The following is a 16,345-nucleotide window of genomic DNA, read 5'->3' as shown; positions in this document are numbered from 1 at the left end:
AAACTGAAGGTCAGAACAATAGCTCAGGGTATCGCAACCAGTATTGGTTGTTGATTTCAAAATTTCATTGCTGTCTGTATGCTTTACGCTTTTACTCCTGCAGGAAGAAGGTAAAAATATGTTTATGATGGATTTGGTGTTGCAAATGAGTTCACTCAGTCACTGGTTCAGCTAAATTATGGTTTTAAAACATTGATGCAAACAGCTGAAAAACGGGAGTATCGCCAAAGCCACAGCCATATGACAGTTTTAGATTAAAAAACTTCTTGAATGGTAGTGGGAGAACATATATTTCCAAAATTAGAGAAAATTAAAAAAATAATTAAAGAAAATTAAAAAATAAAGCAAAAATGTTTCCTTTTTGACATCTGACAGCATTTTGGTGTGTCTCTTTGGGAATGGCAATGTTGAGACCTCTGTCCGCAAGTATTTGGGAGTGATGGGTCCTTAGACACAAGTCATGAAGTGCCAGGACCATATATGCTCATTGGGACCTTTGCTGAACTGTTGGGCTAGTGAGGCCTTTGCAGTCCTGGCAGCATGTTTGTGTTTCATGCCACAGTGGTTGGATCTTGTAGGTACCTCTGCTGTGGCAACTTTTCTGTCAGGAGTGCTCTTGAAGCTACTTCTCCCAGCAGAGCTCTCTTTCAAGAAAACAAATAGATGGTTTTAAGCTTGTCGGCTAGATGAGTTTTGTGGTTTTAAAACTGTTAATGGGGATTTCTGATAAGGACTTTGAATGAAGTTGTTGTCTTCTGCAAGGTGTTGGTCTTGCTAAACCCAGTTTGTTGTAACTTCTCTGCAAAGTGTGTATGAAGGCTGGAAGCTCTTGAAACTGGTGAGTTTGTAGTTGTCCCTTTGATCTTATTCCTTAGAAATGTTTACTTCCTTTGGTTTTGTCTGATTTTTTAATTTATGTTTCTGCTGTTAGGCTCTGTGGTTTCTGACACCACCTGTTAAAGTTTCTATGAAGTTATGATGTTAAGTTTGCAGTTGGTTGCTCACTGTGGTTGTTCTTACAGTGTCTGCCCTAGACACTTTTAAAAAACATTATTCATTAGAAACTATCAAAAGGGGAAGTATTATGATTCTCTGTTTACTTCAGTTCTTGTGCCTTTGTTTTCTTGGGTTGCTTTCTAACAAGGGTAAAAAGTGTGTTCTCTACTCCCTGCAAGTAATTTGAGCATCCACAGGAGTGCAGCAGCATATAAAGCTGGAATATAAACTAAGTTCCATTTTGGAATTGCTTCATAACTCTCTGTTATAAAGGATACAGATCACTATATATACATCCTAATGCCAGCTACTAAGAGAGAAAGAACATTTAATTTGATCTAGTCTGTCAGTTGTTTTGTTGTTCTGCTCCTACTTTTTTGTTGTTTTTTAGATAAGAAATCAGAAGAAATATGTGTTTTCCCTTTGGATAGGTACCTGTTTACAGCTGCCTGCAAAAATCATAGGTTCTTAAGTGTTTGGACTAGTCTTATTGCAGACCTTTAGAGAAAAAAAAACATGATGGTTTCTAAAACCATCAGTATATGATGTGCTATTTTAGAATAATGATATAGACAGCACGTTTCTGGAATCGTTGTGGCAGGAGAAAAAGGAGAAACCTCTCGAATAGCGCAACAACAGATAGTCCCAGTATAATTTAAAGCAAATCTAGGTGTGACTAAGCTAGACGTGGACTGTTACTGTCCTCCATTGTCTTAGATTTGATCCCTAACATTTTCCTCCCCCTCCAAATAATAATTAACAGTCTGCATTGCCAGAAAAAGTTCTACCTTTGGAGTGATGGTGTTTGGGCAGGAGAAATTGCTAGCTATAGGGAAATGCTCTTCAAGAGAGCAAAGTTTCTCTGCTATTTTACAGAATAGTGCAGTTAAGTTTTCAGGGAGTGGAAGAAAAGAGGTGATACAGTTGAACAGAGGGAGATCTTTTCTTGCCTGGAGGGTTTCAGCAGCTGCTCAGCTGGTTCCCTTTCCAAGATCTGTTTAGTGGAGCAATTCTGGAGTGTGTTACCTGCTAGAAAGCTTGCTGAAAATCTGGGGGAAATATGTCACTGCTGGTAATTCTCACTGACTTTTCACTCACATCTATCAGATACTAATTCTAAGCCTTGAGTCAGTCAAACTTCAAACTTTCCAAGCAGTCTCTTCTTTATTAGCCAAACCATAAATGCCTTAAGGCTTTTGAAATCTGCAGTTGAGTAAAGAAAAGCCTGGGGAAAGAATGCCCCTGAAAGAGAAGTACATCCTTGTACGTATATGAAAACCCAGTTCTTTTGAGTTGTGGGGAGGAGGAACAGGGTTATTTATGTTGTAAATAGAAATGTCCATTATAAATGAAAATGTTGACAAGCAGTTCCATTTTCTGAGTTACATCATCTTTTTCCTGCTCAATGCTTTCAATCTGAAAAGTTCTGTGGGAGAAAAGGAAGACTTGGCTGTGACTTTGATAAACATGTAAGTGTATTCATCTGGCTTTGCATCCTTGTGTCTCTTGTTATCCCATTTCAGCTGAAATTTAAACAAGGTTTTTCTTGTCTGGCAATTTGAACAATTAATGTTATTCCTAGAGAAGAGTTTGAGCAATTTTTTTTTTCCTTTTAAGAAACATGAAAGCAGCTGTGTACATTAAGATACAGTCTTTCTAAGACCTCTGTAAGAAAATGTGCAGCAAGCCCATTTTCCTATTTAATAAAAGTGTATTTCTGAAAACAGAGTCACTCTTGTTACTCTCAAAGTTTTCCAGCATTTCACAGATCAGCATGCCTTCCCAAAAGGCACAACACAAGAGCAAAGATCTGTTCTGTGGGACAAATTAAAAATCCTGTCTGTGCTGACACATTAATATTTTGACCTAGACTGTTTTGGGGAACAGATGGTACAGCTCTTGGATGTAGGCTTGTTTTTGCTTTTGATAAAGCACAAATACATTTTCATTCTATAATCCCTCCCTCTCAAATTCTTAGCCCTGTCTGATTTGCAAACTACCTTTTAAGTGTTGCATCCTATCTTTCCCTCTGAAAATGAAGTAGATTGGGAAGAACAGCAGCTTCAGACAAGCAGACTTCATTGAAACTGGATGAAGATGCAATATTTCCAATAATGTAAAACTTTAGACTCAGAAGAGATTGAAGATTTGCTTTTCTTTGTAGAAAGAGAAGAAAAAGGTTTGATAAAATAATAAGACACAGCGGTGTTGCTTCTAAAAATGCACTTGGCCTGCACGGCTGTCTTGGTTTTAGGTCTGTTTTTACACTGGTTTGGAGATCAGCTTGTTTTGAAAAGGGGGAATGTCTGTACCTTCAGAGTAGTCCCCAGAAGACACTGCAGGCAGATGCTGTCAGCTGATGTTCATCCTTCTCATCTCAGCACTTCTGATGTTGCTTCCTTGCAGTGAGGAGTTACTGAAATCATACTTTTGGTTAAAGGAGGGTGAGGCTTAATTTCAGCCTGGTTTAAATGTCAGTTTTATCAGCATCTGTTTTTGTGGCTTGTACAACAGATGTGGATGCAAATCCTGGTGCTTCCCTAGAGCTCTGCATCCACAGGTGCCTGGGGTACCAGAGTCAGATGACCTCGGTGAGATACATCTCAAGAAGAGGGACCTCTGCCCCTGTTGGACAATGGATTCTCTCCCCAGTGTGCATGCACCCAGTGGATTGGGGTGAGCATGAGGGCAGGGAGAGTTTGAGCAGGGAGTGGGTGAGAGAGCATAAAGGAGAGAAGTGAGGGAGCACAATGCAGCTGGAGGATGCACACCTGCCCAGTGGGAGAGTCTCCAGTGGTGGGTTTGACCTGCTGGACCTTCATAAAAGAAGTTCTTGGTGGCCAGTTGCCTCAATGTACTACTTCTTATCATAGCTGTCATTTGGTCATTGGTAATGTTTGGCTGATTAAAACTGGTGGCAGCTGTTCTTGGAATCTGAGCAGAAGCAGGAAATGAAAGATCAGCGGGGATGATAAAGGCACAAAAAATAACAGGCACATGAAACCAAAATTTTGATGTCTTGGGCTCTTTTATTGGGTTTTAACAATGCTGTAAGGCAAGTGAGTTTTAAGGAAAAGCCATATGAATCCTTTATTGCTCTTGCTTCTTCAAGATCACTGGAACGTACCTACTCATGTTGAAGCTACTGCTCTGCTGCTTTGCTGGAAGAGACCTGCTGGCTACTTCTTTAAAGGTGATTTGCACTGAGGAAGGGGTTAAAAATATTGCAGATTTTGAATTAACTACATTGAAAGGATTGAAATATAAATGATGCAGTGTAGTTTCTACAGTGCCTTGTGGAACAGCTGGGAAAAGGTATTATTCACTGCATGGCCCATTTCAGACAGGAAAGCTGTCTCTCAGGAAAAATAATTTTTTTTTTTTTATTTAGGAAAGAGAAATTTGTCTTGAACACTCCCAGGTGTCAGAAGTATCTTCCCTGGCTGAAACTGGTGTATTGGTATAGGGGTGTTTTGACAGAATGAGTGATGTGTCAGTTGCAAGGATTTTGTTTGTTTAATTTAAGCTGGGCTTCCAGAAATCTGAGCGATGGCTAAATCTGAGTGATGTGCTCTGAAGCTGCTGTTTTCATTGAGGCTGTTGTTGCATGGTCATGTGAATCAGTTTTGGGACCAGCAAAGAAACAATGACAACCCTTTAGGTGTAAGAAGAGACAAATGAAAAGTTAGTAAGAGAGAAATCGTCTGTATCTCAAATGGGCACTTGTAACATGATTGTAGGCGGTTGTTAGGGCTCCATATGTCTTATTTTCCTGATCATATAGGATTGCTTACAAAATCAGCACAGAAATCTAATGGCAGATATCTCCAAAATAGCCTTAATGACTCATTTTAAAAAGGGAAATACCTTATGTGTGCTTCTTGTAAACTTGATCGGAACAATGATTCATTTTTGGTTAGCTTGGCTGTGCATGATCTGCAAGCTCAGTAGACTGTGGCTGCACTTGCTTTTTTTCCTCCTTTCCCTTGGTTTTAAGCCATTCTGAAATGTCTGTAGATTATTCTGAAACTACAGATTGTTAGTCCCTAATTAATTAATCTCGGTTTCCCTCAAAGAATCAGACGGGAGCCGACATCATTCATCATTCATCCCTCATTTTAAGTGTGTTTGTCAGAAAAACATGCAAGTCACTATGGAAAATATACATAGCTATTTATAGCACATGCCTTCACTGAATGGTGGCTAACACATACCTGCCTGCCCTCATGTTTCTCCTGCCCTTGCAAGCAGGCAGCATCCAGGGAGGTGACTTGTCCTGCACTCTGCTTCACAAACTGGGTGAGATCAGCACGCGAGGACAGCGATGGATACTGAGAATGTTGGCTTGTCTGGTGACACTCAGGGGGAAAAAAGGCCCTAAAATTCATTCTTAGGCATTGCAACTACTAGTTTTCCCCATGAATTGTCTCTTCCTGTTCCTTTCCTGCAATTCTGTTCAGTAGCTGTGTGAGGGAGCTGTACCAGGTGTTGGACAAGGACTCCAGGAGATAACTGAGCTCTCCTCTTCTGTATGTAGCACTACATCACTATGGAAAAGCACACTGCAAGATATGTTTTCATTAGAATGTGTTTTGCTGCAGTGTAATTAAGAGTAAAATGCTTGTGTTTGTGGAGTAGGGCACTTTATTATTGTGCTTTTCCATATCAGATTCTTATCATTGCCTCAGAGAGAAGGAAATTAAATGTGGGAGACCATTCACATAACAGTCTGCATTATTTTTTATGAGGACTACCCATGAGTTTGACTTGAGGCAGTCTCAAAAGGATCTCACATTGAAGGAATATAGTATTTCACTTTGTAGTATTGCATGTCCCTTCAGGAAGAGGGCAGACAGAGTTGAGCTGATTCTTTTTTGGTTGCTTTTTCTAATAAGTGGAAATTATTGGGGACTTGAATGTTGAAGAAGCATTACATTTTTTTTGCTGTTGAAATAACAAACAAAAACTACCATCTCTTCCAAGATGCATATAAGCAAAGACAAAAATTTCAAAAATATTATTCCTGGCTAACTGCATTTTGATTCAATATAATTTGAACAATACAATAAAAAAGATTTATTACAATATTCTGGTATGGTAGGTCAAAATTAAGTAAGTGTTCTCAGAAAGTGTCCTTATAACATCTTCTTGTAGAATTCCATATTCAAGATGACTTTCTTGTGTGAAAAATATTTTATTTCTATTCTCTCTCTCTTCCCAGCCACATTATAATGTTCTACAGAGCAGAAGTTATGGTTCCTGATGAGGTTACTATTTGCATATGTAGTGCTGAGCAAGATCAGAGGCTTTCATGTCGCCTCATATACTGGTAATGAGACCAATTTTTTTAGACATAACTTGTCACAAGTGAATTTGAGTTTTAATTTTGTGGGAACAATCACTCAAAATCATAAGAGGTAGATTATTTGGAACTGCTAGCTCCAGAAACTGCAGTGTAGGGAGGTTCAGTCATTTGCCACTCTCAAAAGTGACAAATACAGTATTTCTATTCCAGTCTCTCCCACTTGTCATGTCTGGCTGCCTGGTTTTCCAGCTCAGTTATGATACTGCATAAGTCCCTAAAACTTTGCTGTAAACCACCAGAAAAATGTTGAAATTTCCACTCTTGACTTTTAACAGTGGCAAATTCTCTGCTGTTAGAGACCAGAGGTGCCCTTAACAGAGGAAGTATGTCTTTACATTGTATGTATATTTTCTGGTTTATACCAACCGGTATTTTTAACAGAATATGTTGGATTATTTTTATCATAATTAACACTCTATGCCTTAAATTCTTAAGAGTTTTCACTCCCAGGAGAGTCCATGCCTTGAACGGAGTTAAGTGATGAGGCCAGCTGCTGCTCCCATGTATTTTGCATTATATATCAATTTGCAGGTTTAGCTGAGGGAGAAGAGGTGTTTTGCAGTTAAATGCTGTTCATCAGCCTTAGACTCCTGAACATAATTGTGGTTGTGTCAGAGGTGTTTTAGCCAGGTGTCCTGCTGCATGTGTGTGCAAGTTGCAGAAAGCTGTAGAGTAGCTTGCTTAGCCTTTGTGAGGTTAGAGGAATTAGCCCAGAGGCACACACTGGCATTTGGAAGAGTTGCCAGTAGTAGGCTGTGCTCCTTACAGTATCTCAGGGCTTGTGATGAAGTTAATTCAGGGCACACATTCCTGTTTCAGCTCTCACTGATGTTGTTGTGAGGGCAGTCTCTCTGTTTTGGTCCCATAGTTCAAGTCTTGTAGCTGCTATGCTGGCTGACTAACATTTCTTTTCCAGAGGTAGGATAGGGGTCATTCCAAGCATCTCTAAAGGAGCACAATGATTTGGCTGTAGGGCACAAGCTAATGGTTTAATAACTTCACTCAAAGCGGAGATTTAAATCTGGAAACAGAGGGAGAAAGTTAACCCAGCCCTTCATGCTTCCCAATTCATCAACCTAGAGCTAATATGAAAGAATTAATTATTTGGAAATTAGTTCAACTCCATGGCTCTATGGCTTTTACTTTTCTTATTCTTTGCATGTGATTTTAAGGGATACTCTGCATTTAGACACAATTTAAAAAAAAACCAAAACAGCTCCAGTATATAGAGATTCTTTCAGTGGATGATGAATAGTAATGTCAAATCTAAAGAATAATAGAATGAACTACTGTAAAGATCTTATTTCAATACATGTGATTTAATAAGTATTTTAAATTGATATATTAATATATTTAATTTGCATTAATTGTTGAATTGTTTCTTCTATAAATAAAGTATATATTAATTCCTTTTTTTGGGAATTTGGATAACTTCAAATACAGGCAGGGTGCAGTTCATTGCCTGGGGCATGTTGGATGATCAGTATCTAGATACTGATTGCAAAGTTACACATTAAGTGTCTGTAATAAAATTAGTTCCTTATTATCCCTTTATATCCCCATGAAGAAACGAGTTGCTGTTGTGTTCAAAGCTGTTGAGTTTTCCTGTGTGCTGTTCCAAAGCAGATCCTGTTCTGAGGGCTGTCTCCCTGCTCCAGGCTGTGTGTTCCTAAATGTTTTGTGGGTGCAGGTGCCCCCTGCAAATGGGATGAGACCTGGTGAGCTGGGCTGTGTCCTGCCCTGCTCCCGTGAAGGTCTCTTGCTCTGCTCAAGAAACAGATGCATCCTTAGCTCTGGGGGGCTGGCAGCATCCCCGTGCTCCTGCTCTCTGCCTTTCTTTGAGCAGTACTTCTGTGTTTAAGATATCCTGCTGTTTGGTCTAGGTTTCTGACTGTCTTTGATCACTGATCATTACAACACACAAATTTGTCAGTGTTGAAAACACTCAGAATTACTTACTTTCTTTAAATGCTGAAAAGTGTTTGTTCTAGGTAAAAAGTTAGGGCATTGTCAGCATCTTTGAAAACACAGATTCATTTATAGATGACTTTTTTTATTTAACCTAATAGCATATCCCTATCCAGACCGCCAAGGCTGTCTTTCTTTAAAAACAAATAAATCATGTGAATGTGGTGAGCAGTGTTTGGCATATTGAATAGCCAGAGCCTTGTGCATTTACAGTTTTGTTTTCCTGCCTTGTCAAAGAACATTATCTTGCAGGCTCTGAAATGTTTTGGCCTTCAGAAGGATGAGCTATAAAGCTCACTGGAGGAAAATTGATCGTTATCATCTCCCTCCACATTGTTTTCCACCTTCCCCAGCTCTCATATTTCAAATCCCAGACCTTGGTCCAGCCCATGTGTGGTTTTTGTAACGGGCTTGGTCAGGGATGTGATTTCCCTTCTTTTACCTGTTACTCTTAGTTTATAGCAATAACATCTGCTCTGTGGAATCGCTGCAATAAAACTGTCCCTCTCCTTGTGCCGGGGGATTAGCTGTGGGTGCAAAGGGCATTGCACCTTCCACAGCCTGGGTGGACAGCTTTAAGTACTGGGTCTAATCAGAGCAGTTTGTTGTCTGTGTTTTGATGGGACTGTGTTGAAGTGGACTGATGGTTCTCCCCAGTAGCTCTGGGAGGGGTGAGCTTTGGCATGTAACCCTGCAGGTTCAAAAGCCCGCTGTCATTGCTGTCCCAGGGCAGAGGCAGTGATCTCAGGCCCTTATTGTTTTATTTGTGATTGTTGTTCATGACTCAGCAGCGAGTTTCTCTGAAGCCATGCCCTCTGTTGGAAGTTACACTGTGGAATTCTGCCTTTAGGCGCCACGAGGTAGAGGTTTTTCAAGAGACTGTTCTGTGGGGAGAGGAGAGGTTTTGTTGCAAGAGTTGCATGAAGCGCTTCAGAAACGCTACAAATTTTTTCCTTTCTTTATTCCCCTACTCTTTTTTCCTTGAGTTAACCAAACCACAATAGACAAAAAGTTTTTCTATCCATACCAATAATACCATAATACCTTTAGCATAAATCATGCTTTCTATAAGGATGGTTTCACCTTTTTCATAGAATTGCCTTGACTGAGGAGTTTTTCTTCAGGCAGACACCTCTGATGTCAGATCACACGGCAGCAGATCACCGTCAACAGGCTGGGTGCTGCCTTTAACCAGGTACGCTTTGCATCCTGACTATTCTAAGGCAAGTTCCCTTGTGTCCGTGCTGCAGGTGGGGCTCTGGAGGCGCCCCGGAGGCTGGAGGGGCCGGGAAGGAGCACCTTACAGCACGCTGGTGCCATCTGATGGTAAGCTTTCACTGCAACTTTTCCCCCTTCCCGTCGGTGTCAACAAGCTTTGTATTTATTTTATGAGAGTCTGTGAGGTCACATTATGTGCATGGTTTTATATATATCTTCCAGAAATAGAAATACTATATTCATTTTTTAAAATCTGGAAATGTTTTGTGTAATTTTTCTTGTTTATCCTGTGTTTTAAAAGCAGCTTTATATTAAACTAGAATCTACAATGCAACTTTTTCACTTAGTTTTCTTTTTTCGCCCCCTAGAAGTAACTATTAATTACAGACATGGTCTTCCTGTGATAACTCTTATGCTGCCCACAAGAAATGAACGCTGTCAGTTCACTGTCAAGCCAGTAGTGACCACTGTAGGAGCATTCCTGCAGGATGTGCAAAGAGAAGATAAAGGAATTGGGAGAGCTGAAGTCTTTGCAACAGGTATCTTGTATTTCTGTTATTCCCTGAAGTAAATGCATTCCTTTTCAAATGGACTGTACTTCTCTTCTGGAGCATAAGTTCAGTCCTCCATCAGGTTTAGCACTGTTGCTGATTAAAAATACAGAATTGGATCTATTACTGGAACTCTTCTTTTATCCCAGTAGTGTCCTCTGTTACCTTTTTCAATCTTTCTTTCCATGTCCTCCATGATCATTCTTAAAAGACAACGTGTCAGGCTATTGAATGTGATGCCTGCCAGTTCTTTAGTGTTACCAGGAGCTAAAAGAATCCATTTGCCATACTACAATACAAACTTGTGTATGAAAAGCTCAAGAGCTAAGCAACCAGATTATGTGTGCAATAGTAAAGGACATATTTTTAAGACATTGAGGAGATTTCATGTATCAGCTAGAGTACACTATTTCAGGGCCCTTGGGTTGAAAGGAAACTGATTGCTAAGGTCAAAGGATAACTGGTATTTTAGCATTGGTGTGGTCTTTCCTCCTTGTGATACCCTGTTTATCCCATTGTGCCAGGTCTTCAGATAATTTTCTCAAGCTTTGCTCACTGTTCTCTTCTATTTTGTCTCTTTGGTTTGCCCATTGATAAAACTAATATTGAATTAACCCTATTCTCCATTTTACCTCCAAGAAAACTTGGTCTGTATTTTGGCAGTGTTCTTGCAACCCCTCCCCTGGTACTAGAGAAGGATTCAATCTTAAAAGTAGAATTGTAGGGTTTTTTTGTCTGAATCTGGTAGAATAGGCACTTGAATTTGGCTAATTAAAAGCATCTCTTCCTCCCCTTCGCCCACTCACACCCCTCAAAAGAAAGAAAAATAAGGATACCTACATTTCTACAGAAAATTTTATTTAACAGCGGGTAACACATAAGCAGAGTAAAGGATGGTGTCAATGGAAGCTGGTCTGGTTTCATAGCTGGGTGGATTCATAACATTCTTTTCTTTCTGGTTGATACTTACAGAGGGCTGCAGGGGCTTTTAAAGAAACTGAAAATAGATGGATGTTCCCAGAAGATCAGGAAGCCACAGACCTAAGAGAAGCTGCTTTGCTTTCCTCTGTGGGCACATTTAGTAAAACAGTAAAATACTCCACAGAACAATTTATTGATATCCTCTGGAGCAATGGAGATGTGACCTGTGTGGATCCCAGTGTGGACTTGAGCTTCAGGAGCTTCGTGTACACCCGAGCTTTGGGGTTGGGTTTTTTTGGTCCTGTTTTGCTTTGTTTTGACAGTGTCTGCTAGGGAGCAAAAATAGAAAATCCTCTTGAAGATAATTTCCTAAAAGACTCTTTATCTTCAGAAGCCACTGTAAGAAGTGGTGTTGTAAGCAGCTGGCCTTCCCCTTAACACAGAATTTTTTTCCCTACGAAGGATTTCTTAGTGGAGTGGGGCAGAACTTGTGCTGGCAGCAGTTAACCTTTGGGTACTGCTGTTGTGCAGACATCCAGGACAGGAGTGTTTGGGATTCACTGCTGGATTGCTTTCCTCTCTGCTATGTCAGCAAAAGCTAACTATTCCTGCTTCAGTGCAAACATGGGTCCCTTGTGAAGCATGAGGTAATTCCTGTAAGAAACCTACAAGTCTGGCATTTTTGGCATGGACAGGCAGTGGATTCCAAAGTGGAGATGAATTTGAGTTGGTTTTACCTCATCTGTTTTGTTTAAACACACCCCCATCCCCTCTGATTTGGGAATACTTAGATTAGAACACTGACTCAGAATAATTCTCTGCTCTGTATTTGTCAAGTGCCAGACAATTGTAATGTTATAGAACAGCTGAGATGTTTAATTTATTAGGAAACTGATACTGTAAAGAGAAACTATTGGTCAAGTACTGAGAGTTGAACTTAAACATTAATTATTAAGGAAAAATTATGAGCCTTGATTTAGTGTAGACACACTTCTGTGTCATTTAACTGTTAAATGAAACCTAATCTTAACTGAAGTCATCAGTGCTGTGTATGATGACTCGTTTTCATTATCTGTGGATTTGATTTTCATCCTGCAAACCTTTTGTAGACAAAAAAAAAGACCCTTTGTCCACATTGGAACACTCGTGTTTAGATACAGAAGGCTACAAAGTAGCCTTTCCTTAAAGCCTGAGAGAATTTTGTAAAATAAAATACCTCCCTTTCCTCAAAACTTCTTTTCAGTTAATATAAGATTGCACAGGTTAATAAATCACTGGTGTATTCAGAAGATCTAGAACAAAGAGCCTGCCTTGACACTTCTTTTGAAGAGCATTTTTCCCTTAAATGTTATAGAAAGAATTATAAATATCACCTTAATAATGTGCGTGCAAATGAGCCTTGATGTTTTATTACACTGGAAAAGAAAAAAGGAACGAGTGGATAGGCACATCACAATTTTGGATTGCAAGTGATCAGCTTCTGGGTTTGCTTTGCTACCCACACAGAGTGGGCAGGTGAGCCAGCTGGGGCGTTTGCCTGCAGAGTTCAGTAGTCTAAGTGTCATCAGATGGGGCCTGAGGAGAGGGTTCTGGTGGACAAATAATTGCAGGTGTGGGGTTGGCTGGGGAGCCTTTCTGTAGTGGATGTGTGAGGACAGGTGGAGGAGCTAAGGCAGTAGCACTGTGACAAATATCTACATACAAAAATCTTGGCATTTTGTAGCCTGTTTGGTTATTCATCTTGGGAGTAAAGCTGCTTCTGGCAGCCACAGTTACATGAGTAGTAGTTCCTGCTAACTAATCCAGAGCTCCTTTTTGGTAGGAGCTGTAAAACTGCATGTCAAATTTGTGAGGTACCATTAATGTAAATTTCTGCATTAAAAAAAAAAAAAAAAAAAAGTAGAAAAGGGTTCTCCAGGGCATTAAAGTTCAACTCCATTCCCTGCACAGGACAGCCCCAAGAATCACACCCTCTGTTCCTCCTGACTGTTTAGTATTTGCTACTAGTTCTAAAAGTAGAGTTGCTTCCAAACATTATTAGTGAAGAAACCCAGCACTTTTCTGCAGGGTTATCTGCTAATGTTTAAAGCTCCTTATGATAAGTGATCTAGAACTGAAATCTTTCTTCTGCAGATGGCAGCAAGGTCTCTCATGCAACCTTAATGGAGGTCTTATTGATGAATGACTTTAAGCTTGTTATCAACAACACAGCATACAGTGTGTCACCTCCTGTAAAAGGTAAGAGCAATCCTTAATAACTGATCATCTCACTTCATTTAGTGAAGGGCATGGGAAGTCTCAGAAAACTGGGACCTGGGAGAAAGGTGTTTCTCTTTGGCTTTGTCTTTGTACCTTTGGATGGTCCTGCTTTTGGGGTTGGAGGTGGGGAGAGAATGAAGAAGGGTGTATTCTTGAAATGGTTTATATGACAAATATTTTCTTTTCAGATAAGCTGAGTAGTGAGCATGCTACTGAAATGGAAGATATCAAATCCTTGGTTCACAGACTGTTTGTGGCTCTACATTTAGAAGATCACCAGATCAGGAAAGAGAGAGAATTGCTACAGAAACTGGACCATCTGAAAGGAGAGCTACTTCCTCTTGAACAGGTTGGAAAGTGGGGGGGAACTTTTTTTTAAACTCAAAAGTTTTTCCTTTCATCAGAAGTAAGTCCTGTGACAGAAGAAAATCAGCATGAATGGCTAGGGTGTGTCTGTTCTGTTTCTTATGCAAATGAAGCCAACTCAGGTAGAATGCAACTTATTTTCAATTCAGTTCTTTTTTTTCTTGTTGTGGACCTTAATCGGGTAGAAACCACAACACCCAGAAAAAACTCTCATCAACATGGCTAGTATTGAGATTGAAAGGCCATTTGTTGAAATGTCATTGAAAGTCACCTGTTGCTTTATGAGTTCTGAATACCCATGACAGCAAAAAACCACAGTAGTAGGGTTGCCATCCATGGCTTAGGATAGGGGACAAGAGGACTCCTGCATTATGAGGGCCAGCCTCAGTGTTACCCAGAACTGCCTGGAATGGTAAATGGAAATCAAACAGACATAGATCCCTAGTAGAGCAAAGGGGAGATTAATAGCAGGAATTCGTGGTGCACAATGGTAAGAAGATCTGGTTGCCCTTGGACTTCATTGCTTTTATTTTCTCAACAGGGTAAGTCAGTAAGAGGTGTTGGTAAAGGATCCTGAGAAAGGATTTGGCCCAGAGGGTGAAAACATAGTTCAGGAGCTGTTCATCAGAGGAGCACTCAGGTTTATTTGAACAGGTTTCTGCATTTCTTTTCTTCAGATGAAAGCCAGAATCATGGACAGTGCAGATGCAAAAACCTCCAGGCTTTTATGGGTCGGCCTAGCCCTGATGTCAACTCAGGGGGGAGCGCTGGCGTGGCTCACGTGGTGGGTGTACTCGTGGGACATCATGGAGCCTGTCACGTACTTCATCACCTATGGCAGTGCCATGGCTTTCTACGCCTACTTCGTTCTTACCAAGCAGGTGAGTGAGTCCTGGTCCTCTAAATGTCTGGATTATGGAAAAGGAGGAAAGCTGAGTCTGTGAATCACAGTGTTTGAGCTCTGATGAAAACAGAACTCATTAAGTGACCTTGCCATCAGACAGGGACTTGTTTGATCCCTAATGCAGCTGGATACAAACATTACATCAAGCAGAATCAAGCAGGTACTGCTGCACATGAACTGCAGGCCAGCTACTGAGCATAACTACTGTTGGTAAGAGTTCATAACCTAGGGAATGAAAGGTGAGGAAAGAAGTCTCTCCTTTAAAATGTTTGTAGATCACTTTGCATAGTAAATGGCACCTTGCTCACTGCAGTAATGGAAGAGCAACTGATAGTGCTTCGCCAGTTTGTGAATGCTGCAAATCACTCCAACAGTAGTTTTTATTTGCTGAAGTTTGTATATATACATATATATATATATATATATATATACAGTGCAGGGTACCAAACTGTTTGGAACTCTGGCAGTTGTATTACTGAAATATATATAGTGCCTGAAAAAATATTATTGCTCCAGTCTGCTTTTCCGTGACTTAGAATGAATAGAGGTAAATGTAGGACAGCTGAAATGAGGCAGGCATTGTGTAGAAGCAAAAGGTTTACTCAGATCTTAACTTAGCTTCACAATACAGACTTGTTCTAAAATCCCGTTAAGACTTTGAGAAATGTTTCTTTTTCCTGTTTTAGCTCTGTACTTTACTCTCAAAGTGGACATCTTGATGTTCAACTTTCTATGATGCAAAACTCTTTTTTGAAGTATGTGGAAGAGTAACCAGGACTTTCTTCTATTATACCAGTAGATCTATAGACCATGTGGGACATTAGATTCCTTCAGTGAAAGGGGGCGATGTATCTGTTTTTATGAAGAGCTGGCTCAGAATGTGAGTTTTACTCCTCTGACTGGTTTTTAAGAAGAGCTAAGCCATTCCTACTTTTTGTGAGTAGCTAAAGAGATTACTACTTGGCTTTTTTGAACATCTGCCTGTGCCATTGCTTAAGACTTTCAGATAAGTCCTTAAGAAGTAGTTCCTGAATTTTCTCTTACTCCTTGGAAGTAGACTCCATCGGCTGAGGTGGCTCCAGTCACGAAGATCACACCGTGTCTTTATTATAACTGAAAATCCCTTCCGACATGATAAAAGTGACTCCTCCTATGTGTTTAAAAAGCCCTTATGGTCCCCCCTAAGAGCAGAATTTCATATGTAGCCTCTTTACAAAACATACATAGGTGCTGGACAAGGTAACTCTTCCTGAAAGAGGCTGAGTTTCTAATCTGCTGACCTCTACTCAGTTTCCTTGCTAACCACAAATCCATGTCCTCCTTCCTTCCCCAGGACTACATTTATCCTCATGCTAAGGACAGGCAGTTCCTCCACTACTTCTACCGCAAATCCAAAAAGCAGCGGTTTAATGTGGAACGATACAACAAGCTCAAAGACGACCTAGCAGAGGTATTTAAGTGCAGTCCTTCAATAATGATGCAGCTTCTGGCTTAAGACTTCTTCAGTAAACTCTCGGCTAACAGAAAATTGACCTCAAGGCTTACTATCAAAACTCTGTATTGCTTATTGGCCAGTTTCAGCTGTTCAGCTAATCATACAATATTTGCCTTTGATGTATAAACTACTTCTGTAGGTCATCAGAAAGGGAGACCTTCATGAATTTAATTTAAAACAAATCAGTTTATCAGCATGACATCTATTTTTTGCATACTCTAATTAATGTTGCATTTTTGGCCATTTAATACAACAGCTGCATTTATTTTGGGCACAGTATGTTTGCCGCACTGCAGTGTTAG

At 40.1% G+C, this 16,345-nt stretch overlaps 1 protein-coding gene across 1 annotated transcript in view; it reads left to right on the top strand.

Annotated features, from left to right (window-relative positions):
• MCUB (mitochondrial calcium uniporter dominant negative subunit beta) overlaps window positions 1–16,345 on the top strand; it is a 44,699-nt gene that overhangs the window by 27,536 nt on the left and 818 nt on the right. The window contains exons 2-7 of the mRNA XM_036382269.2: window positions 9,580–9,655; window positions 9,916–10,086; window positions 13,153–13,257; window positions 13,467–13,627; window positions 14,322–14,525; window positions 15,882–15,998. Coding sequence (XP_036238162.1) covers window positions 9,580–9,655; window positions 9,916–10,086; window positions 13,153–13,257; window positions 13,467–13,627; window positions 14,322–14,525; window positions 15,882–15,998 — 834 coding nt within the window. The remainder of the gene's footprint in view (window positions 1–9,579; window positions 9,656–9,915; window positions 10,087–13,152; window positions 13,258–13,466; window positions 13,628–14,321; window positions 14,526–15,881; window positions 15,999–16,345) is intronic.

Source organism: Molothrus ater, chromosome 4, assembly GCF_012460135.2.
Source record: "Molothrus ater isolate BHLD 08-10-18 breed brown headed cowbird chromosome 4, BPBGC_Mater_1.1, whole genome shotgun sequence".
Taxonomy (NCBI): Eukaryota; Metazoa; Chordata; class Aves; order Passeriformes; family Icteridae; genus Molothrus; species Molothrus ater.
Note: the sequence above shows the minus strand (reverse complement) of the source record. Positions and strands in the feature narration are given on the sequence as shown.